Consider the following 25605-nt stretch of genomic DNA (forward strand, 5'->3'; position numbering starts at 1 on the left):
GGTCACTTCACATGACCCTGGGACACTGTGACCATCATAAACATGAATCAGTTGCCAAGCATCTGAATGTAAATCACAAGACCCTGGAGATGCTGCAACATTCCAGCTGATCGGTGCTTCTTCTGGGCTCAGCAGAAGCGCCAGGATCAGCGCCGAGCTCCAGCTGGAGCCTGGCGCTGATCTTGGTGCTTCCACTGAGCCCTGACAGCCCCGAAGAAGCACTGATCCTGGCGCTTCCACTGAGCCCTGACAGCCCTGCAGCTCCAGCCATTTCTCATTCAGGCTTGTGCGGTGCTGCCACCAGTTCAGCTCATTCCCCTCCCCCCACTACCACTTTTCTAGGATGGTCGTGTATCACCTGCCAGGTGCCAATGTACCACAGATGGTACCCGTACCACTGGTTGAAAAGCCCTGAGTTAGAGTACATGTCACCCATACAAGGCATAAGGGTGTCAAGGTAGATGTATGCTTCTCACCCTACAGTACAGTATCATAGTGAAATTTTCTCTGAAGGCATAAGAGACAGTTCTCAAAATAGAATATAGTCTCCCACCTGCAAAAACAGATGATGCTCATGTGACCCAGATGAGGCAGTGGCTCCGGGTGGAAAACTAACAAAAAAAATAGGAAAAGAGGGCCAAACCAGACTGGCCAATCCTTGATAGAAAGTTGCATTGTTTGTATTTTGCATCACAAAACAAAGCATTCTGATGGTGGGCGTTCCACTTTGATTCTTCTGGAACTTGAGCTTAACATGGCTAGCCAACTTTGAGTTGGTAGGTGTACATTAGTGGCTGTATGTGTGAGCAAATAAAGCTTTTATTTCAGAAAGTAAGCCTGAATTGTAAATCACCATTTGTTCCTGTGTGCCCAGAATCTTTGGCTATATCAGAACAGGAGCACTCAAGGTATTATATAAATACACAGAGTGATTTCATGAAAATAATACTTATTTGCCTGGCAAATAAGGAGCACCAAGTAAAATGTGAAATACTGCTTGTAATAGCCATTAATGCAATTTTTCCTGCTGGAAGCTCTCAGAATTTTGCTCAAAGTACTTCAGGAGAGCACTGGAGTGAGAATAGTATAATTGAGAATCCCAAGGACTCCTATGGAGAATAAACCTCTTTCCCTTTTGTCTTTCCCTGACAGGTCTCAGGAAGTTAGAAGCCTTTTTCGCCCTCCTCATTACTATCATGGCAGTAACGTTTGGCTATGAGGTAAAGCATGCTCCCAGCTCCCACATGTGAGGATTTCAACCACTCTTCCCTCGACTGGCTAGCAGTTTGAGGCTTAGGACCTAAAAAAAAAAACCCACCCCATCCTCTGAAGCATCCAGCAGAGTGGCTTTCTCCAATCTGATACTGCACATGTATTATTATTATTATTATTATTATTATTATTATTATTATTATTATTATTATTATTATTATTATTATTAAATCCCCAGCAATGGGATCTGGAGAAAGGACATGTGACTGAAAAGTATTGAGTGGGAATATCCAATCAAGCTAATTTAGCCCAAGATTCAGTGGCCATCAGTGGCAACCAGATGCCATCAGGAAGCTCATAACAAAAATATGCATCCTGTTTCTTCCCTCATTTTTGTACCCAGTGACTGATTTTCAAACTATTCTGATGCTCTGTATTTAGAGGATGAGGTAGCCTGAAATAACCAGGGTGCTGTTTAATACTTTAAAAAAAAATTCAGAAAGATGTCCATGATGACATCTGCTGACAATGAATGCCAGAAGGAAATTGAATTGGGGGAGAAGATTTTGGTGTATCGTGGTCTTGTGGAAAACGAAAGGACTCTTACGAATTCCAGAGGGTGTTAGCAGAGAGGTTTATTTGTGCAGGTTCAGAAGCACAAAGACAGGCAATTCTGAACAAGAAGGGCGGGATTAGACTTCAGTTTTATACTTTCCTTTTCTTAGGAACAAAGGACTACACACTGTAATACACATTGTAATACATTAGGATCGTTTCTCATGGGCATACAATGGTAGGTTTTGCTACATACAAAGTATCTATGTGCAATGCGCATTTGGTTAGTCACATATTACTGACACAGAACTTTCCCAGTGATTATGCATTACATCATTATTCTAGCAATTATGCAGACAAATCATTATTCCAGCAATTGTTCATTATCCCACCTTATTTTACCACATTAGTGGTGTCAAAGCAATAGTCAATCATTGGAGATAAGTTGATGGAACATAATTGCTTGTGCTTTGTTCCATTGTATTAAGAATTTCTTACTTTAGGTATAGCTTTGCCACCAGGACTCACAAATGAATTAAGTTGCAGCACATTCTCGCATCTTTCAGACAAATCAAGATAAGCAACAACTATACTGACATTTTAATCGCCTTCATAGTGCAGCAGCATTGGGGGGGGGAGGTGTCTCATCTCATCTTTTCTCTTCTCTTCTTGGTTGCACACACCTTCCCCACTTTCCTAGTAATCATCTAGCCTGTTTTCCCAACTCCTGGATGCTCTAATTCCTCTTAACCTTTCTTCCAAGGTTCCTTGTAAGTCCATCTCCCTTTTTATAGTGTCTGGCATTCAGAAGAGGCATGCTTCCTAAAGGAAATGTGGGAGGAGACAGGATCCCATTTCCAAAATAAAGCAATAGGTACCTTGCCTTCCTCTGCATGGCCTAATCTTCCATTCTTCTTTCGGCAGTATGTCGTTGTAAAACCTGACCAAAAAGAGGTGCTGAAAGGGATGTTTATACCTTACTGCAAGAACTGTGGACACGAGCAGCTTCTGCAGGCTGTGGGTCTGGTTGGAGCCATCATTATGCCCCATAACATCTATTTACATTCTTCCCTTGTCAAGGTCAGTGTCTAACATTCAGATGCTTTATTTTGGGGCATAGATCAACAGTTCCTTGTGTATTGGATAAGAAGATGTTGCCCGTGTCTTCAAAGCTACTCATACATGCATCTTATGGTTTATGACAGCGTGATGCCCTTCTAATGGATGTGAAGGCAAAGAGAATAAAACATATTCCCCCATTGTCAATATATACTATCTTGTAGTAAAGCATTATTGCAATTTACGTTACATTTATTGGGCGGGGGGGGGGAGACTGCATTTTGCAACACCAGCGAAGCAAACCAGGATAGCCACCTGCTGGCCAGATTTAGGCCATATGTCTTGCGTAGATGCTACATCTTCTCTGTAGGTAAAATTCCTTGTTTTTAGCACTTACAACCTAATCGATGTGATATGGGATACGCATATCTTGCAATGTTTCAAGATTTAAGATAATACAGCTAGTCCTAGTTTAGGAACTGCCTTGTTTAACAACCATTCATAGGTATGACAGTCATGAAAAAATAACTTTGCAACCAGTCCTTGTATTAATGGCGTTCGCAGGTCTATAAAGCAAAGGAAAGCTGAAGTAAGATCAAAAGCACAGTTCCGGTTTCACTTAGCAACCACTTCACTTAATGACCAAGTGGCCATTTCCAATTACGACTGCTAAATGAGGACTACCTGTAAGGGTTATGAATTAGCAGAGGAGAAGGAATATGTACTTAACTTTTTCTTCATGCTGCAGAGGAAAGGATACAGTTGTTTTTTTTCTTCTGTAGGTAGGGAAACAACTTGGTTGAGGGTAGATTTTAGGCTGATAAAGGCTTGATTCAAGCATTGAGCTAAATCACATGACTTACTTGTTTTGGGATTTGCGAAGTGGTATGAACCCACCTGCTATTGTTTTTAGACCATGGTATTTAGCTTAATGTATTGTACAGATCTAGCTAAATAATTTGCTGATGGAAGAATTTGATATTTATTGTAAAATGTCTAAAATATAATCATTGTAAAAATAAAAGTTATTGCACATAAAGTTCAGCTGCTCAATAATTTTAGCTAGCCAGCTACCCACTCACTCTACATAGGCGCTAGAGGCAATGTGCCATTCAAGGTCTTATAGTCTTCTTGGTTATGGAAATTCTCTTCTCTTGGGTTTTGTTTCAGTTTTGTTTTGCTTTTTTTTTTTTTGTCTAAATGACTTAAAAGTGCTACAGGTACTCCTTGACTCAACAACAGTCCATTTTGTGACTGTTCAAAGTTACAACGGCACTGAAAAACAAGACTTATGGCCAGGACCGTTGCAGCATCCCCATGGTCACATGATCAAAATTCACATGCTTGGAAACTGACTCATATTAATGACAGTTGCGGCGTCCTAGAGTCACCTTTTGCAACCTCCTGAGAAGCAAAATCAATGGGGAAGCCACAGTCACTTGACAGCCGTGTTACTAACTTAACAACTGCAGTGATTCAATTAACAATTGTGGCAAGAAAGGTGGTAAAATGGGCAAAACTCACTTGACAAAGGTCTCACTTAGCAACAGAAATGTGGGGCTCAAATGTGATCGTAAGTCGAGGACTACCTGTATTTCGAAAGCACAACTGGTTTAAAAGTACAATTTTGTTGAAACTATACAACTTAGCTCTTTCCTTCGTCTTTGGGGTTGTGCTGAGCCCTGCTTGGATGATGGCACCCTTTCTGTTGGACTGCCATTTTAGGATTTCATTATGGACATCTGGTTTATGTAGTGTGGTTTTGAATTCTGTTAGTTTCTGTTGAATTTTTCTATAAGTCATGAAGAATGACTTTGATTGAATTGGACAGCCATATGGAAGTTTTCAATAAATAAATAAAAGCTGAAATTTGTATCAGCAGGGGATTCTTAACATGTAGATAAAGCATTCCATTGCATGTTTCATCTACAGAAATGAACAGAGTTGCTCAAAGTTTATCAGGACTAATGTTTGAAACCCAGCAGTTAAATATTATACATAACACAGCAGTAAAACGTAAAGCTTAATTATGACTAGATAGCACTTTGATTTGATTTGATTAGCAAGTTTACATTTGAAGACGCAACCATTTCTGATCGTGCCATGTCATATTAGATCATTTTAATCTGAGGTCTACTATTTCTTTACTCTTGTAGCAAAATTGGATTCTTAATTATTGAGTAATGGGTCTTTAATCAATTCAACCAAAGATAATTATGTCTAAGGGAATACAAAATTATCTTCAAGTTAACATTCAGGCTGAAAATGAAGGGATCCCATGAAAACTTATTAGAAAGCATTTATATGGGAAGCAAATTACAGTATATTTAAAAGAAGTAAATATAAAGAGAGGGAGAAAACAAAGCTATGCACAAACAGGCTAGAAATGCTGGGTTTTTTTGCTGTTTTTGTTATAAAATGCAAATAATAATTAGCAGTGGATAGTGAAGATATTATTAGAAATGTGATTTACTTGAAATATAAATCATTATGAGTTTTGAAATTATCTTCCAAAAATATTAGATTTTATCGTTAGAAAACCTTTTTAAAAACCCTTTCTTTGGTAAGTGCAACAGAATCTAATAATAATCAGAATCCTTTGTCTAAGCAAAAAGATTTGCTTTTACAGAATATTAGTCTGTTTATAAGTCAGTCCGGACAATACTTAAACTACTAACTAAAGCATAAGTAAACCCTTGTGCTATTAAATTAATTGAGAAATATACAAATTATCTTAATTAAACAATAATAAAAACTGTAAATGAAAATGTAATTAATTTTTGAATGGGTAAATTTCATGAATGGATGGTGTTAGACTGGATTTTTCAATGATAATGATAATGATAATGATAATAAATCATCGACATCATCATCATCAAATCTAGGTATCCAGTAGGGCAGTGATGGCGAACCTTTTAGAGACCGAGTGCCCAAAAACTGGCCCCACCCCCANGCATTGGGGGGGGGAGGTGTCTCATCTCATCTTTTCTCTTCTCTTCTTGGTTGCACACACCTTCCCCACTTTCCTAGTAATCATCTAGCCTGTTTTCCCAACTCCTGGATGCTCTAATTCCTCTTAACCTTTCTTCCAAGGTTCCTTGTAAGTCCATCTCCCTTTTTATAGTGTCTGGCATTCAGAAGAGGCATGCTTCATAGAGGAAATGTGGGAGGAGACAGGATCCCATTTCCAAAAGAAAGCAGTAGGTACCTTGCCTTCCTCTGCATGGCCTAATCTTCCATTCTTCTTTCGGCAGTATGTCGTTGTAAAACCTGACCAAAAAGAGGTGCTGAAAGGGATGTTTATACCTTACTGCAAGAACTGTGGACACGAGCAGCTTCTGCAGGCTGTGGGTCTGGTTGGAGCCATCATTATGCCCCATAACATCTATTTACATTCTTCCCTTGTCAAGGTCAGTGTCTAACACTCAGATGCTTTATTTTGGGGCATAGATCAACAGTTGTGTATTGTGTATTGGATAAGAAGATGTTGCCCGTGTCTTCAAAGCTACTCATACATGCATCTTATGGTTTATGACAGTGTGATGCCCTTCTAATGGATGTGAAGGCAAAGAGAATAAAACGTATTCCCCCATTGTCAATATATACTATCTTGTAGTAAAGCATTATTGCAATTTATGTTACATTTATTGGGCGGGAGGGGAGTGCATTTTGCAACACCAGCGAAGCAAACCAGGATAGCCACCTGCTGGCCAGATTTAGGCCATATGTCTTGCGTAGATGCTGCATCTTCTCTGTAGGTAAAATTCCTTGTTTTTAGCACCTACAACCTAATCGATGTGATATGGGATACGCATATCTTGCAATGTTTCAAGATTTAAGATAATACAGCTAGTCCTAGTTTAGGAACTGCCTTGTTTAACAACCATTCATAGGTCATGAAAAAATAACTTTGCAACCAGTCCTTGTATTAATGGCGTTCGCAGGTCTATAAAGCAAAGGAAAGCTGAAGTAAGATCAAAAGCACAGTTCCGGTTTCACTTAGCAACCACTTCACTTAATGACCAAGTGGCCATTTCCAATTACGACTGCTAAATGAGGACTACCTGTAAGGGTTATGAATTAGCAGAGGAGAAGGAATATGTACTTAACTTTTTCTTCATGCTGCAGAGGAAAGGATATGTTTTTTTCTTCTTCTGTAGGTAGGGAAACAACTTGGTTGAGGGTAGTTTTTAGGGCAGGCTGATAAAGGCTTGATTCAAACATTGAGCTAAATCACATGACTTACTTGTTTTGGGATTTGCAAAGTGGTATGAACCCACCCGCTATTGTTTTTATACCATGGTATTTAGCTTAATTTATTGTACAGATCCAGCTAAATAATTTGCTGATGGAAGAATTTGATATTTATTGTAAAATGCCTAAAATATAATCATTGTAAAAATAAAAGTTATTGCACATAAAGTTCAGCTGCTCAATAATTTTAGCTAGCCAGCAACCCACTCACACTACATAGGCTAGAGGCAATGTGCCATTCAAGATCTTATAGTCTTCTTGGTTATGGAAATTCTATTCTCTTGAGTTTTGTTTCAGTTTTGTTTTGCTTTTTTTTTGTCTAAATGACTTAAAAGTGCTACAGGTACTCCTTGACTCAACAACAGTTCATTTTGTGCACTGTTCAAAGTTACAACGGCACTGAAAAACAAGACTTATGGCCAGGACCGTTGCAGCATCCCCATGGTCACATGATCAAAATTCACATGCTTGGAAACTGACTCATATTAATGACAGTTGCGGCGTCCTGGAGTCATGTGACCACCTTTTGCAACCTCCTGAGAAGCAAAATCAATGGGGAAGCCACAGTCACTTGACAGCCGTGTTACTAACTTAACAACTGCAGTGATTCAATTAACAATTGTGGCAAGAAAGGTGGTAAAATAGGGCAAAACTCACTTGACAAAGGTCTCACTTAGCAACAGAAATGTGGGGCTCAAATGTGATCGTAAGTCGAGGACTACCTGTATTTCGAAAGCACAACTGGTTTAAAAGTACAATTTTGTTGAAACTATACAACTTAGCTCTTTCCTTCGTCTTTGGGGTTGTGCTGAACCCTGCTTGGATGATGGCACCCTTTCTGTTGGACTGCCATTTTAGGATTTCATTATGGACATCTGGTTTATGTAGTGTGGTTTTGAATTCTGTTAGTTTCTGTTGAATTTTTCTGTAAGTCATGAAGAATGACTTTGATTGAATTGGACAGCCATACGGAAGTTTTCAATAAATAAATAAAAGCTGAAATTTGTATCAGCAGGAGATTCTTAACATGTAGATAAAGCATTCCATTGCATGTTTCATCTACAGAAATGAACAGAGTTGCTCAAAGTTTATCAGGACTAATGTTTGAAACCCAGCAGTTAAATATTATACATAACATAGCAGTAAAACGTAAAGCTTAATTATGACTAGATAGCACTTTGATTTGATTTGATTAGCAAGTTTACATTTGAAGGCACAACCATTTCTGATCGTGCCATGTCAGATCATTTTAATCTGAGGTCTACTATTTCTTTACTCTTGTAGCAAAATTGGATTCTTAATTATTGAGTAATGGGTCTTTAATCAATTCAACCAAAGATAATTATATCTAAGGGAATACAAAATTATCTTCAAGTTAACATTCAGGCTGAAAATGAAGGGATCCCATGAAAACTTATTAGAAAGCATTTATATGGGAAACAAATTACAGTATATTTAAAAGAAGTAAATATAAAGAGAGGGAGAAAACAAAGCTATGTACAAACAGGTTAGAAATGCTGGTTTTTATGCTGTTTTTGTTATAAAATGCAAATAATAATTAGCAGTGGATAGTGAAGATATTATTAGAAATGTGATTTACTTGAAATATAAATCATTATGAGTTTTGAAATTATCTTCCAAAAATATTAGATTTTATCGTTAGAAAACTTTTTTTAAAACCCTTTCTTTGGTAAGTGCAACAGAATCTAATAATAATCAGAATCCTTTGTCTAAGCAAAAAGATTTGCTTTTACAGAATATTATTCTGTTTATAAGTCAGTCCGGACAATACTGAAACTACTAACTAAAGCATAAGTAAACCCTTGTGCTATTAAATTAATTGAGAAATATACAAATTGTCTTAATTAAACAATAATAAAAACTGTAAATGAAAATGTAGTTAATTTTTGAATGGGTAAATTTCATGAATGGATGGTGTTAGACTGGATTTTTCAATGATAATGATAATGATAATGATAATAAATCATCGACATCATCATCATCAAATCTAGGTATCCAGTAGGGCAGTGATGGCGAACCTTTTAGAGACCAAGTGCCCAAAAACTGGCCCCACCCCCACTTCACCCCCTGCCCTGCCCCTGCCCTGCCCCCACCCGTCCCCCACCCCACCTGCCCGCAGGGCCACTCACTGCCTCCAGGGCCCACTGAAAATTGTGCGGGATGGAGCATGAGGGCAGAGTCTTGTCTAAGTGTGCCTGGCTGCCATGTCCTTGGCTGCGCTGCTCCGTGTGGGCCACACTTGCGGGTGACTCTCCTCCAGGAGGGCTGCTGGTGAGGGGGTCATGGGAGGAGGCGAGGCTGGGGCAATGGCACGTGTGCCCACAGAGAGGGCCCCGAGTGCCGCCTCTGGCACACGTGCCATAGATTCGCCAACACTGCAGTGGGGTATTTGCAGACACAAAAATTCCTGACTGGAAAGCAATTTAGTTTCTAATTATTTATAATCAGCTGAGGGATTCTGGGAATTGAAGTCTGCACATCTTAAATTTGCCAAGGCTGAGAAGCACTGCTTTAATAAGAGTCCCAATAGATGTCACTATACTTTCCTGTTGCACTTTTATATCATAATAAACCAGTATTTCCTGCTCAACTATCCAATAGGCAAAACAAGGTTTAAGTAATTAGCCTGTACAGAACAGTTGACAATTCACTTCATATATGAACCAAGCATCCCTCTGAATCCACACAGCAAAAACACAAAGCACATCTATTTGAAAACTCAGTGTGTCTGCTTCCAAGTCCTGAGATTTGCTGTGCATTCAAAGAAGGCTTTGGGAGAGCCTTAAAGTAGCTATGCGGAAATTTAGAGAAGTTGCTTCATAGCTTGAAGCCACGTTGATGCTTCCCTCACAATTAAAGTCCCTCATCAAATGCAGAGCCCTATTACATATTACATATCAATCTGGATTTGAACATGTGATCAGGAGTGACTACATAAGTGCTAATCAACAGAGTATTAGGTGGAATAAGAATATTCAAAGTCTTAATGTAAAAAAGGAAGTATCATGTAATAAGCCTGTTTGCAGATGACATAATTACTTTTCTTGCAAATTCTGATCAAGATACTCTCTAATTACAACTTTAATACATTTCCCACAGTGGCATAACTAGAAATAAAGTTTCATAAATCATTTCTGTGCTAATTAAAGTTGATGAGGATGTTTCAAAAGTGCCTTTGGAAATCCACTAGTCTGCATCGTAACTCAGGATGGATTTAGATATTTAGGAGTAGTTGTTAGAAAATGTCAATACCAGTTTTAAAATTATAATATTTTTGCGGTAAGTCGAAATAGATATTTTCTTGTTAGAACAGGCACAATTAAAATAGCTGTTCTAAAATGTTATTCCTGTTTCAAATTTCCATTTTCCTTCCATACTGCTTTGAAAAATCCTTTCTTTGTGTAGTTATTTTTTTAAAACCTAAAATATTAACAAAACTATAATGAAAAGTAATATAGTAAATCTGACACCGCAGTGTTTTCAGTTAAATAATTAACTTTTAAAACTCGAAAGTCTAAATATCACTAGGCTTTTTATTACTTAAAGCAATGCATATATCCCAGATACTAAGAAATTAATTTAAAATGGTATTCGCTAAGTATTATAATATATGTGAAAGCGGTCTGTGTAATGCTCAGCCAATATTTTAAAGCAGGTTTTACTAAGAAGCCCTAATGGTTGCACATAACCCAAAGCCATTTATATGTCACGCTGGGCGAAAAGCAGCACATGTGATAGCTCCATGGAAAATACGAGGACTGAAGCTGACAAGGCAGGCAATAAGAAGCCTGAGAATAGATCAGATGATTGTGTAAACACAGCGCAGTGCCGTCAGCAGCAAAGCCTGAGAAACAGACTGCAAAAAAAAAAAAAATCTTTTATGAGGGCAGGAGAAAGGAATGCAGGCTTTAAACCCTGAGGCGACACACAGAAATATATCACAAGATTCTTAAACTCAGTAGAAGCTGATTCTTGTCCATCCGAGAATGACTTACTGGGAATAAAAACCTAGCCAAACCTTTTTCCTTCACTTCTCACTGTTTGGGACTTGGGGCTTGAGCTGGGGCTTCTAAACAGAGGTTATTGTGAAGCATGAGCCCATCCCTGGAGATTTCTGATAGATGACCTCACCCACACTCTCAAATGGTCGGATCGATTTCATCCATGTCGTTTAATGCAGGCGTTCCCTGCCCTAACATCCTATGTCCTATGGGGAGGGGGCAAGACCACTAGAATATCCTGTGGCACACATAAAGATAGAAACTATTGCACTTTTTCTCCGACAGACCCGAGAAGTGGATCGCACCAACCAGAAAGCAGTGAAAGAAGCAAATATGTATTTTCTGGTTGAATCCACCATTGCACTCTTTATTTCCTTCCTCATCAATCTCTTTGTCATGTCTGTGTTTGGCCAGGCTTTTTTTCAACACACCAACCAGGAAGCGGTAAGTCATGAGCCCACATTTTCTTCCCTTGAAGGCAACCCTGACATTAACATCTATGGTTCCTTCCCCCTACGTGTAGGCTTTTATTCTTTTGACCAAAGAAAACGATAGAAAAGGACTTGGGGGGGGTCCTATCTGTCCATCAGCCCAAGAGCTCTCCCAAAAGGGAACCAAAGAGGGTCAAATTTGGAGGGAGAAGCCAAATATAGATAGATATGAATCAATCAATCAATTAGGAAAGAGTCAGGTTAAGCTGGGGGATATAGAGATTTTTTTTTTAAGCAGGAAAGAAAATCACCCAGTGCATTCCCATGGGAGAAGCACTTAGACAGTGGCTTAGAATGTAATTTACCTATCTATTTAAATTGAGCTCTCTCCCTCCCTCCCTCCCTCTCCCCCTCTCTCTTCCTTCCCAGATGTGACTCAGAATGGAGTTATTCTGAAAGGGTTGGGAATAATCCCAGAAGCCTTGTTCTGTATGCTTTTTCTGTCTTGTTTTCTCTGCTTCCCTAAGAAGGTTTAGGAAAAAAGAGAGTGAGTTATTCCTTCAGTCAAATAGGAGTTGGCCGTCCTCTTCCTATTTACCTATCCTAGCACCTCTGATAGAATGTCCTATAGTATGTGACTGTGATATTTCAATGACTGGGAGTCACATAAACAGGGACCCTTTAGTGCAAACCAATGCAGTAAAAGCTTACCTTTACTAGTTGTGAAGAAGGAAGAAAACTGAAAAGCAGATTTTTGCAGCATTGGCATATACGATAAGTGTTCCTACCATTAAATAAAGGAAGCTGGCCATTATTAGCAACAAAGATTAGGAAAAAAGGGGTATAAGTGATGGTAAGGTGCATAGGGACAGACCTGCGGATCCCACATATTTGTGTGAGAGTTGTAATTTGTTCTAGACAGTTTACACAGACACACAGAGATACCAAAGGGGATGACAAGGAATATCGGAAGTGATTAATAGCATTAAAGAGATTTAAGATAGAGTTACCCTACAATTTTTCAAACAGCGGGCTGGTCATTTTATGGCATAGCAAAGAGTGCAGGAATTTGCTTCTCCAAGGTGCCTGTAATAGGTCTGTTTCTGATTTCTAATGAAATAATTTTGGTTTTTTTTCTTTTGTCTTATATACCCCAGCATGATGTCTGTGCCAATCAGAGCTTATTCTTGAATCAGAGCATTTTCCCCAACTTTCCTGAAAATAATGAGACTGTGACTGTGGATATTTTCCAAGGGGTAAGTATTCAGCAAAATGGCGGCTATCAACCAAATGGGTGCTGATACAAAACAGTCGAACTGCACAGAATCTCCAGATGAACACTCCACTGCTTGTGTTCGCCCAAGGACTGGCACTGTGAAGTAATGCTGCTCCCATAATGTTTTATGGGAAAACCTACAGTAGGAATGTCCATAATTACTTGGTCACCACATGCTGAACCAGCTGAAGCTTCCAATTGGAGTGCAAAGGTTGCTTTGCGTTGTAGTAGTCCAGACATGAGTTGTTAAGGGCATATGTGATCATAAACAAAGCCTCCTGTTCCAGAAATGGTTTTAACTGGCACATAAGATATAATTGCACAAAGGGCTTCCTATCCATAGTTCCCCACCTGCTATTCAGAACTGCCCCCCCAGATATTGAGCCAACTTTTTCACAGGGACTACAGCCCCATCTAGAGTTACAGATGTTCAGCTATTTTCAGAATCAGTTGCCTTTCAATTTTGCAGTCACTTCCTCTAGCTGAGATTGAATCCGAGTCTCTACCTCCCCACCTTCCAAATATATCAAATTCCACCACATTGCCTTTCTAACCAAGGGTGGAGATGTGCATTTAGGTAGGCGGCTTCTCCTAGCAGATGTTAAACAATAGGGAGAGGAGGTCTAAGACCTACGGTTGTCACTTCTGTTGTTTTTTAAATTTCCTTATCTTGAAGCCTTGTGATTGACTTAAAATTCCCTCTCCTCTCCGCTCCATCGTTTTCTCTTTAATTAGAGCTTATCTAATAATTTTCTATTTTTAGTTCTTCAGGTTGTTACTACTGTATTGTCACTATAATGTTAGGCTTTGGCAAATGAGATGGTGAGCAGCTGTGTGGACCTTTGCAGGATGATTTCATGCATTTTTACATAGCACAATGAGTATGTGCATTTTGGAATGCAAGCCATGAATGTTTGCCTTTTTCTATGCAGGGAATTATCCTGGGATGTTACTTTGGGCCCATTGCTCTTTATATCTGGGCTGTTGGGATCCTTGCAGCAGGTCAAAGTTCAACCATGACAGGAACCTATGCAGGACAGTTTGTTATGGAGGTGAGAAAATACCTGGAGATGCATAGTAAATTGGGGAGGGGGGAGGGCTGATGTTCAGCACTGGCAAAGGATGAGTAACCACAGATGATGCCTGCCTGCCTGCCTGTCTCTAAAATAGATATAAAAGTCTTGTTAAATATAAGGCAATGTAACTATAGTTTTCTTTGCTCTTAAGTTACAAAATGCAAAAGAAGGAAAGCAATCTGAAACTTCTGGACTTTGCCTTTCTTCCTTTCCTTACCTATATCCCCCACACATAATGGTATCACTATGTCTTGACATGTCTTTGTCAAAGTACAGAAGTTTCCTGATTCATATACGGTTTCTGATTGTTATGCTTTCATTTAATAGCTGATGAATTCCAAAATTCCTATTTCCCTCATCATCTTTCCTGACCTCTCCCACGGGTGAAATACTCCCTCTCCTCATATTTTCTCCCATGATTTTTCCAGCTCCATGTGTCCTTTTAAGTCCAGACTCATATTATCCTGTTAGAACGTCTTTTCCCCATGGCAGATACAGTCCGTACGCTGTCCTTGAGGTGGTTGAAAACTATTGGTCTAAGATTTGCTTTCCATACTACCCCTAGTTCTTTTTTCCTGCCCCAATGCTCTCTGCTCTATCCTGCCACTTAAAGTGGTGTCCTGGGTTTTGGGTTTGCTTAGCACATCAAACAAAACTATTGGTTAAGATCTGTAGCTTTCTTCCTCTTTCCCTTTTCTGCATATCATCAGCCCCGTGTGAAATAATCTACCATCAGTGCTAGCAGTTTTTCGGATGACTGATCCAGTGCTCCGCTTTGTCTAGACAAGTCAGATCAAAGTGCTTTCATGGGCAAAGATGAAGCAAGTTTTGACAGGTGGATGTGCAAAATTGATGTTGGGGGTTTGAAACTTTATTAGCCTCCGATCCATTAAGGAGAACCCCCTCCTCCACCTGTGATCCCAATGGGATTCTTTGACCATGGTCACAGATAATAGCACTCGGGCCATTGCTACATAATTTGCCTACCTATCATTTTATTTTCCCACAATGCTCCACAACAAAGCTACATTACAAGTACTGGGGAAAATTAACATGCAGGGGTAGATCGAGTGCACAATGCCAAAAAAGTACTGAGTGGAAGTGCAGTGTGATTGACAGCAATCATACTGCACACATGAGGCCAGCAGCAGACCAAGGCCATTGCTGGCCCCCACATCTAAGGGCCTAACCTGAGCCAGGTCTCCTCAGAATTCTGCTCTAGGGCGAGTTTGTGGTCTCGTATTTTCACGTGGAAAGATGCAGCAGAACAGAGTCTGTTGCAGAGGCACAGATGTTTTCCTGCATACAGTCTAAGGCAAGGCTTTTCAACCAGTGGTACGGGTACCACCTGTGGTACATTGGCACCTGGCAGGTGGTACGCGACCATCCTAGAAAAGTGGTAGTGGGGGAAGGGAATGAGCTGAACCGGTGGCAGCACCGCACAAACCTGAGCGAGAGATGGCTGGAGCTGCAGGGCTGTCAGGGCTCAGTGGAAGGGCCAGGATCAGCGCCAGGCTCCAGCTGGAGCTCGGTGCTGATCCTGGCGCTTCTGCTGAGCCCAGAATAAGCGCCGATCAGCTGGAAAGTGGCACTGATCCTGGTGCTTCTGCTGAGCCCAGAAGAAGCACCGATCAGCTGGAATGTTGCAGCATCTCCAGGGTCTTGTGATTTACATTCAGTTGCTTGGCAACTGATTCATATTTATGATGGAATCAGTGTCCCAGGGTCATGTGAAGTGACCAAAACCTGCTGCAACCACCCAGCAGACGGGGGGAATAAAACCAAACACCACCCCACACCACCCCCGCTGCCAATCCTCAACAGAAATGCTCACAACAATGAAAACCTTGGACAGGAGGAAGACCGCTGTTGGGTGGGCAGGCAGGTATCTTGCTCAGCTGTGCCTTGGGGGGCACTTTTTTCAGTGCCACTTTAACTTCGAAAAGTCACTAAGCGAACTGTTGTAAGTCGAGGACTATCTGTACTTCATCACTTTTTTCCTTTTTTTTTTTTTGGTCATCAAGTTTTTGACACCTTGCTAGGCGACTGGTGGTCCTCGGATATTGCCATATCCTAAAAGTGGTACAATGGGTGAAAAGGTTGAAAAGCCCTGGTCTAAGGCTCTCTTTGCTTTTATTTGTTTCCACTGTTAGATGAAGGGGTTTTGTTTTTTGTTTAGACCACAGCTTGTACTTGATTGGAGAAGTCTTGTTTTAGGTGTTAGTGTTTTAGATGGCGTCTGCTGCATCAAGGTTCAAAGAAAATCCAGAAAAGCAGTGAAAATATATCTATAAATCATTAAAGGGTTGGTTAAAATGTGCCTTTTTTCAAGACAGGACAGCTATAGCTTATTAGCCTCCAGGGTATAATCCCAATTAAAGCTAGATGAAGACATTTAATGGGACTTGGGCCAAACACTTGTGGTAAACCCGGACTACAAGGCATTGCAATGCTGCCATCTATGGTCTAATAATTGCTAGTCTGCTATTCAGAAGTGACCAGATGGATCAAAGTAACTTTGCGTTCCCTAGCAGTCCACCAAATGCCTCCAGAAATCTTCTAAATGGAGGAGGAGAAATGCAATATTCTCCCACTTGGTTCCATAACAACCAGCCTTGAGAAGCGTATGTTCTCTGTAAGCTTTATCATGATTAACACTGGATAGGTTTCCTCTGGATAAAATCTTTAAAATGGGCTCCCTCCCAAAATCATTCATAGGCTGTACTACACCCACACAAACATACTGTTTGTGCATATTTATCTGATCCCCTAATCTGATCCACATGCTGTCCCAGGCTATGCGATGCTCTGGGCCTAATTTTAAGATGGCTTTGCCCAAGCTGATGTGCTCCAGTTATGTTTTGCTACAGGGCTTTCATTCCCAGCCAGGATGACTTAAGAATATAAGCGAGGGAATTTAGCAGGAGAGTAGTGGGTGGGGAGGCACGGTTTCAAGTGAAAGTGATCTACAGATGAGTAAAGGGAATGGTTCCAAGGATACTTGTGACTATTAAAAGCAGAGGTCTTCAAACTTGGCCCTTTTATGACTTGTGGACTTCAACTCCCAGAATTCTTCAGCCAGCGTGCCTGGCTGAGGAATTCTGGGAGTTGAAGTCCACAAGTCACAAAAGGGACAAGCTTGAAGACCCCTGATTAAAAGCATCAAGAACAAGGCAGAAGACTCTTGTTTAATCTTTCCCATTATTCTGATTGTTCTCTCCGCCTCTAACTAGTGGTGCTTTTCTAGTGTTCTGTTCTGAGCCTATTCCTCCTTGGGTGCCTAGGTATGATTCAACAGGCTGTCCATTTCTTCATTTTTTATTTTAAAATTGAAACAGGTTCAAAAGAGTCCTCTTGGCCTGTGAAATACTCGCCCTTTCTGCTTCTTAGGCAGCTAGCGAATTGCTTGTTCTTTTACAGCACCAATTTGTTCTCTGAGAAATGCCCTGTCGCTAGAAATGGCCTCTACGGTGCCCATTGGGGAAGAATAACCCTTACACACTGTCTACATTCCAAATATAGTCAAATAACTCAACTTTTTGCTTTTTTTTTTTTTGCAATAATTTAAATTGACCACTAGGTTGCAATCTTTTTTCAAGATACTTGCCGTTGGGTTAGAGATGAACTGTGCTCGAAGTTGCGGTTTCTTCTACTGGCCTTCACCTTCTCACTCATAATCGTGATTTTTAAAAAATGCCCCAGCAACATCATTTTTCTGTCTGGCAAGGCACCCATGATGCTGCTTTCATCTCATCCCCGGCCCACAGCTGAGACTGGCTTAAGTAGTTCTTAGCTGTATCTGTGACTTAAAGGAATGTTTTCCTTCTTATTCTGACGCCATTCAAGAGAGCCTCAAGTTAGGCAAAAGAGGTTAAGCTTGGATTTTTTTTTTCAGATGGCCAAGAGACGGGGGGTTGATAAATATAGCAGGACCACCAATGACTGATAGTAGCATAACCTTTATAAAACTCTCTCTTTTTATTTCCCGCAGGGTTTCTTGCAACTGCGCTGGTCTCGCTTTGCCCGTGTGGTCTTCACTCGTTCCTTCGCCATTCTTCCCACCGTCTTTGTCGCTGCCTTCAGGAATGTGGGAGACTTAACCGGCCTCAACGACCTTCTGAACGTACTGCAGAGCATCCTGGTGAGCTTCGAATCCAACAGAATCCTTCTCTCAAGATTCGCTACAGAGAGTCCTCAACTCACAACCATCCATTTAGCAACAGATGGAATTTACAACGGCGCTGGAAAAAGTGACCCGGGACCGATCCTTGTCCTTATGACCATTGCAGCATCTTCACAGTCGCATGATAAAAATTCAGGCACTTGGCAGGTGTTTATAAGGGCTGCAGCATCCCGGGGAGTCATGTGATCACTCTTTGTGACTTTCACAGCCAGCTTCCGACAAGCAAAGTTAATGGGAGAAGCTGGATTTGCTTAAGGACCATATGATTCACTTAACAATTTGCAGCAATTTGCTTGACAGCCGTAGCAGAAAAGGCTGTAAAATCAGGTGTGACTCGCTTAATAATTGGCTTGCTTAGCCATGGAAGTTCTAATCCCAATTATAGTTGTAAGTCGAGGACTACCTGTACTGCAGATTCTCAAAGATCTGACTAGCTATAGGCTTCCATATGGATCCTCTAATCCCATACCGCTACTTTCTGAATCTGGCATCCTGCAGATATATGGACTTCAGATCCCAGAATTCTCTTCAGCACCATCTAAATGGGGAATTCTGAGTGCTGAAATCTATCATTTTGGTGAGTGCTCAAATTCAGTCAGATTAGTTAGGACTAAAACTCCCAGTATTTTCTTTCTTCTTGACCATCCTAGTAATGATGGAATTTGTAATCCAACATACTGTATCTAGTCCATCTGGGATGGCTGCTATTTTCCTCATCCTGCTAATCCTTCTTTCAAGGAACTCCACACATTTTCTTTTAATTCTGCAAAATTCAAAGCCAGATAAAATAGCCATCTTTCACAGCTTCAATAGCCATGTCTACCTTCACATGGCATGCTTAGCCAGGTCAGAAGATTAAACAGATTGTACAACATGCTTAATTTGTGTTCACCTTTTTGGTTTGTTTGCTTTTGTGGTTTAATGTGTTCTGAAGTGCCAGCTTGTTTGCTTAGTTTAAGATTCGATTTATTGTGCCACTGCAGAAAATGAGCTATTTCAATAACCAGGTTAAGTGTCTTTTGTGAATGCAGACTCCCAGTGGAAATGCAAATACAGGTAGTCCTCAATGTACGACCACAACTGAGCCCAAAATTTATGTTGCTAAGTGAGAAATGTGTTGAGTTTTACCCCATTTTAAGACTTTTCTTGCCGCATTTGTTAAGCGAATCACTGCAGTTGTTAAATTAGTAACCCTGTTGTTAAGTGAATCTGGTTTCCTCACTGACTTTGCTTGTCAGAAGGTTGCAAAAGGTGATCACATGACCCTGGGACACTGCAACCATCATAAATGTGTGTCAGTTATCAAATATCTGAATGTAAATCACAAGACCCTGAGGATGCTGCAACGGTGATAAGTGTGAAAAGTGGTCATAAGTCACTTTTTTCAGTGCCATTGTAATTTCGAACAGTCATTAAGTGAATTGTTGTAAGTTGAGGACTACCTTTATAAACATTGCTTATCTGTTTGCAACAAACTAGTTTATTTAACCACATTTGCCAGAAAAATAGTGACAACAATCTTTTATCTGTTAGGGACATGAAAGAAAAGATTTTAAAAAAAAATTATTCTAGAACTTTCAACAGATCCCTAAAGTTCTGTGACAGGAATGGGCATCCCACAACCATCAAATGTTGAATTACAATTCCCAGAATTCCATTCCATTGACATGCAGACCAGGGCTGCTGGGAGATAGTCCAACATCTGAAAAGCTCCAGATATTTCACTTGTGAATATAAGGCAAACCTGTTTTTTCCAATAGTCTGTAGGTCAAGGCTGGAGCGCAAGTTACAGGAGGGGAGTTTTGATTAAACTTCAGGAATAACTTAGTGATGGTAAATGCAGTTGGAACAGTAAAAACACAGTCAGAGCTTTTCATGCTGAAGCCTGGCGCTTATCTGCTAGCTTTGGATATTTTTCATCAGATAAGGAATGGACTACAAACCCACATTATGATTATAGGGCAGCGGTCTTCAAACTTGGCCCTTTTATGACTTGTGGACTTCAACTCCCAGAATTCCTCAGCCAGGCATGCCTGAGGAATTCTGGGAGTTGAAGTCCACAAGTCATAAAAGGGCCAAGTTTGAAGACCCCCTATTATAGGGTCTTATAAGAACTGCAGGTCACTTAAATGCCTTTTAGATCAAATCCAACATTAACATTGGTTAGGAATTATAGAAGCTGTTCAAAAATATCTGGAAGGCACAAAACTGTCTACTATTGCTATGATGTAATGCTAGTTTGCTAATGATCCTCTGAGACCAGCAAGAAACGATGATATATCATGAGCCTGTGAACAGTGGGAACTGATGCAGAATGTGGCAGGGTGGGCAGTTCTTGGGGCTCCTAGGTGGCCCATGTTGCACTGCTGTTCCACAAATTGCATGACTGCCACTTTGCTTCCGGGTGCAATTCAAGGTGTTGATTATCACCTTTAAAGCCCATCGCAGTGTGAGGAACTGTCTTATTCCAGTGGAACAGGCCTGCCTTACCCATGCCAGCAGAACGGGCATAATGCAGAGCCCAACAGTCCAGGAATTTAGGATGGTGAGATCCAGGAGGCTAGTTTTCTCTCCTGTGGCTCCTGCCCCCCCCCCAAGGTGAGATCCTTCTGACCTTCTGTAAGAGCCTGAAGACCTGGTTCTGCCAGTTAGCCTGGGGCCCATTGAGGTGTATCACACTGGAGGTGACTGACAGACTAAGTCAGGGGTAGGCAATCTCGGCTCTTTTATGACTCATGGACTTCAACTCCCAGAATTCCTGAGTCAGCTGACTCAGGAATTCTGGGAGTTGAAGTCCTTGAGTCATAAAAGAGCCGAGGTTGCCTACCCCTGGACTAAGGCAAGACCCCATCTCCTTCTCCCCACTGTGTGCCTCCTGCTCCCTTCCTCCCCATCTTTTTTAATTGTAAATTATTACTGTTATTAAGAGCATTTGCTGCTTCAATGTTTTATTGGCTTTTAATGTTTGCAGGTCGCCCAGAGTTCCTCTTGGAGAGAAGGGGTGGCAAATAAGTCTAATAAATAAACAAACAAACAAACAAACTATGGTCAGGAGTCCCTTAGAAAATATGCTGGTTGTTCGCCCATGTAGTTCCATTAAAAATTCTGAGAAGGGGTAGAGAAAGAAAACATAGGGCTCATTTTTAAAACCCGCCTGCGTTCTCAACCTATTTTTTTTTCCCTACCTAATTCTAGCTACCTTTTGCCGTCATACCTGTTCTCACCTTCACCAGCATGGAACCGCTCATGAAGGATTTTGTCAACGGGATGTAAGTAGCTAAATATGGATGAGGACTCCTTGGTGATTCTGAGGACCATTTCCATCTTAAATTTGAACTGTTGAACCTGCCCCAGCACCACACCGCCCAGATCTCTATCTTCCATCAAAGTCCAATTTAGTCTGGCTTGCTTGTTCTTCCGTATAAACAGCTTTTTCTTTGGGTTGTTCCATAAACAGAAGATGCTCAGGAGGTGTCCCTGTCACGTGTAAGCTTAGCCTCTGGTGACGACTACATGGATATGTCCATCCTTTTTTGGCAATAATAAGTCACCATAAATGTAGGCATTATTTATGCTAATTATAGTATTTAGAGGATTGCACAGTTTCTTTTTCTTTAAAGACAAAAAAATGGAAGAAATCAAGGTAAGGAGCGTTTTCAGAAGAGGGAAAGACTTCTACTCCCCACAGAGGTTAATCGCCTTTCACTCTAGGTGATTTGGCAGATGTAGCTCTAAAACGTGGTTGAGATGGAATTGCTTCAATAACCTTTTTCCCCCCACTCGCTTTTCTCTCTCCTCTTGTTTTTTTAGCATTGGAAAATTTCTAATGATCCTGATCACTGGATTAATCTGTGCAATCAATTTATACTTCGTGGTGACAAGCATCATAAGCCTAAACTATCTGGCATACTACATTGCCATATCATTTGTGCTCCTCGCTTACGTGGCCTTCGTCTGCTACCTGGTAGGAAGCTTGCATGCAAATTTGGCATCACCCATAGCGGTTGTTTATCCCCAAATTGGATTTAACAGTTCTAGGGATTACCTTATTCAAACAGATAAGATTGTGGAATCTATTGCGTTAAACTGTTCCTAATGCAAAATCTCCAGAGAAGATAATCAGTGACTTAAGTGGTAGTGATGAAATAGCGATATCAGTTTATCCTGAATATTCAGTCAGCCCTTGTGGATCTCTTTCTCTTTCCCCATTCCTTATCATAATTAAAAGTGATGTGATATAAAGATAGGTGTTTATGAAGCAATAGAACAACAATGCTGGAGAAGGCACAGAAATGGACTGAAATTACATCACTTGTTAAGCCATAATGTTGTTTGGCTTTAGCCCAGCCTGTTATGCCAAATTCAGTGTGCCATTTCTAAGCAAATTGCAGCTTAGCACAACTTCTGGAACAGATCTAGCAGTCCCAGGGAAATGATACCACCTTATTTACTTATGTACTTACCTTGTGAAAGAAAAAGAGCTCACGCGTGTCTCTTGTTGGGACAAGGGTGAGTATATTGGCTGAGAATTCTGAGAATGATCACCCCAACATGGGTGAAGGGCAAAAGTTGAAGACAAACTTAAGAATGTAAGAGAATTTTTAATGGGGAAAAATGGGTTAGTCACACAGAGACACAGAAGCTTGCTTACTGTTGCAGGCAGACAGAGACTATAGGGAAAGTTCTGTGGCTTCATGGTCAAAACTCTCCCTCATTTATTTATTTAATATACATTTATGGCCACCCATCTCATATACATGGCTATACTGTAGAAATACATGTAACTTGTTCTTGGATTTTGTCTTATCTCTCACCATTCCAGATTTGGACCTGTCTCATTTCCCATGGAGCTGCCTTCCTGGCTCGTGGGCCCCATACTCGGTTCGGTTATGGACTGCAGTGATAGTACATCCCACTCATCCCCACTGGAAGCTGATGAATCATCACTATCTCTCCCCAACAAAACAGGAAGCAGCTGCTCTTGGGGACCTGCCAGGAGGCAAAGGTGTCAGAAGCACAGTTTCTGTTGGCAAAGGATGAACTCTAGCATCAGTAGTGATCACTCAGCAGCACAGCACAGTGCCTGCCTTGCAGGCAAAAAGTTCCAGGGACAATTTCTGGCATTCCTAAAGAACCTTCAGACTTGGAATGGCTGTGGTGTAACTTCCAGAGAGGGTTCAAGACCTGATGCACTCTTGTTTTTAATCCTGACAATATGTAGCAAGTTGGCAGCAGGGGGGGGGGAGTACAAAGAAAGAACTATAAAGTATTCTAGATACTCATGACCAACTTCTACCAGCTTCAGACCCAGATCGGCTTTGTGTGGAACATCAAGACATGCACTTCAGTAGTGGGTGGGAAGCAGTCCTTCTTTTGGGTAGGTGGGATTAGGAACTTAAAGAATGGTGGTAAAGAGACATTTTGTGATTTCACCATTGATGAGGTCACAAAGAAATGCTGGGAATGCACATATCCCTTTGGTTCTACTTTTGCACCATTGCCATAGACTTTCTCCTTCAAGCTGCATATTCTGGCCTCTGCTCTGACTATGGGAAACCCATCAAAGCAATATGTACCTTATATTTATACTGCAGGATCTGGCAGCTATTCCTTCTTTGCCCCCATTTTAATCTAAAGGCCAGTATCAGAGCCTACAACTGACAATTCCACAAGCCCACACTCTGGTCAAGGATCCACTGTAGATCAACCATCTCTCTCCATCTTCTCCATGTTATTGCTGCTTGGCTTCTGCCCTCAGGATGAAAGTAGTAATGGGAATGACAAATGGAGTAATAAATCATCTTAATTAGAACAAGGAGGTCCACTCAGTATGTCAATTCAAACATTATGCTAAGCCATGACTTATTTAACTATGGCTTATTGACTAATACGACATTGTGGGGTTTTTTTTTTGACATAACATGATGTGGGATTTACAACTTGCAAATGTTGCGCTTACACAGTACACCAAACCAAAGCAAAACAACCACTTCATGGTTTAGTGTAAGGGATTAGAGAAGGCATAGGATTCTCAAAGTCTATAACAAATGCTGTTAACATAATTTGGATTGCAAATTTTCCTCCTCGTCTTAAGACACTTCAATTCTAGCAGTTCCTTTTCAGATCAATGTCTTTAGTTTAAGCTCCTATGCTGCCATGGCACTAAAACATAGAGGTAATCCTCAACTTGCAAACATAATTGAGGCTGGAATCCTAGTTGTTGAATAAAGTGGTTAAACCAGTTATTATATGACCACTTCACTCAACAACTCATAATCCTGACTTGCCCAGTTGTGGTTGTTAAGCAACTGTGCAGGTCGTTAAATGGAACACCAGGGAGAAGGCCCAGACCTCCAGTTCATGGTGGGGCAGGGAAGAGGACCCAGGCCTCCCATCACACCCGTGAAGTCCAAGCCCTCTTCTGCCTCACCAGGGATAATGATTGCAAGAACAATGGAGTTCTAGAGGGCAAATCCCTTGTCGCATTGGAGGAACAGACCTCAAATCTGGCAGAAACTGGAAGACTCAGAATGCTGGCATTTGCTTGCAATCTCACCAAATTTGAAGTCCGTTTCTCCAGCACATGAGTGGAGTTCTCCTCCCTACATGGAAGCAAGGGAAAATCCCTTAGCATGCTGGGGGAAATTACCTCAAATCCTTCATCCTTCAAATCCATTCTCTGCTGCTTCCCCACTGGCTTTCTGGGGAAGCCAGCAAGAAAATTGTAAATGGCAATCACAGGATCGCAGGACACTTGGCAACCAGTCATAAATGAGAACAATAAAAGCGCCCAAAATGTAATCAGGTGACTTGGAAATGCCAATACGATGTTTTATAATGGCCAGAAGTGCTTTACAGGTTGTAAAGCATTTTTTTCCAAAGCTATCATGATTGCAAACGTTCATTAAATGACCAGTCATAATTTACCTGTAGATGGAATGACTCAAAAGGCATAGAAAATTGGAAATGAAACATGAGTTTCACTTTTCACAAAAGCTATCTATTCTGTGTATCATGAAGTACTGTCCTGAAAGAAATAGTAGATGTAAAAAAGGATGAATCTCCCATATCTTAAATCTGGGCTTGGCAATGAAATGATGACAAGGCCCCTAGAAATCTTCTCAAGACAGTGGTAGCCTTGCAGCATTCTCATCTTCATATATTCCCACAGTTGGGTTTTGACCCAAAGAAAAGAAAATGAACTGTGGGCCAACTAGACCCAAAGTGATGCTTGTGTTTTTTACATTATTCTTGGTTTATGCCTGGAGGACCAGGAGAATGGTCAGAGAGAGGATAGGAAGGAGTTCAATAAATTCCAGAGGAGAAAAAAAAATGTCTGGAAAAGTTGGGGAGCAGAAATCAATAGAGGGAATGAAGAGAGGAGGATATCCAGAGAAGGAAGAAAAAAACCACATACTTCTACATACAGACAGAGAGCCTTTATATACAGAGAGAAAAGCTATCCCAACATTTTGTGGCTGGCCCTGCCCTTCCTGGCTGCCAATCTGTGGTCGTACAGTACTCAGCCAGCTTGTTC

The 25605-nt window shown here is 40.8% G+C and overlaps 1 protein-coding gene across 2 annotated transcripts in view; it reads left to right on the forward strand.

Annotated features, from left to right (window-relative positions):
• The window catches only part of SLC11A1 (solute carrier family 11 member 1), a 37989-nt gene extending 14105 nt beyond the window's left edge, over positions 1-23884 (forward strand). For both annotated transcript variants that reach the window (XM_015820469.1, XM_015820470.1), the window contains exons 7-15: positions 1153-1220; positions 2692-2847; positions 11388-11546; positions 12691-12789; positions 13742-13861; positions 17877-18026; positions 21264-21337; positions 21879-22032; positions 22891-23884. In XM_015820469.1, coding sequence (XP_015675955.1) covers positions 1153-1220; positions 2692-2847; positions 11388-11546; positions 12691-12789; positions 13742-13861; positions 17877-18026; positions 21264-21337; positions 21879-22032; positions 22891-22971 — 1061 coding nt within the window. In that variant the 3' untranslated portion in view covers positions 22972-23884. The remainder of the gene's footprint in view (positions 1-1152; positions 1221-2691; positions 2848-11387; positions 11547-12690; positions 12790-13741; positions 13862-17876; positions 18027-21263; positions 21338-21878; positions 22033-22890) is intronic.
• Positions 23885-25605: the final 1721 nt, after the last annotated feature.

Source organism: Protobothrops mucrosquamatus, unplaced genomic scaffold (genome assembly GCF_001527695.2).
Source record: "Protobothrops mucrosquamatus isolate PMUCROS unplaced genomic scaffold, P.Mucros_1.0 scaffold1133, whole genome shotgun sequence".
In the NCBI taxonomy this organism is placed as follows: domain Eukaryota; kingdom Metazoa; phylum Chordata; class Lepidosauria; order Squamata; family Viperidae; genus Protobothrops; species Protobothrops mucrosquamatus.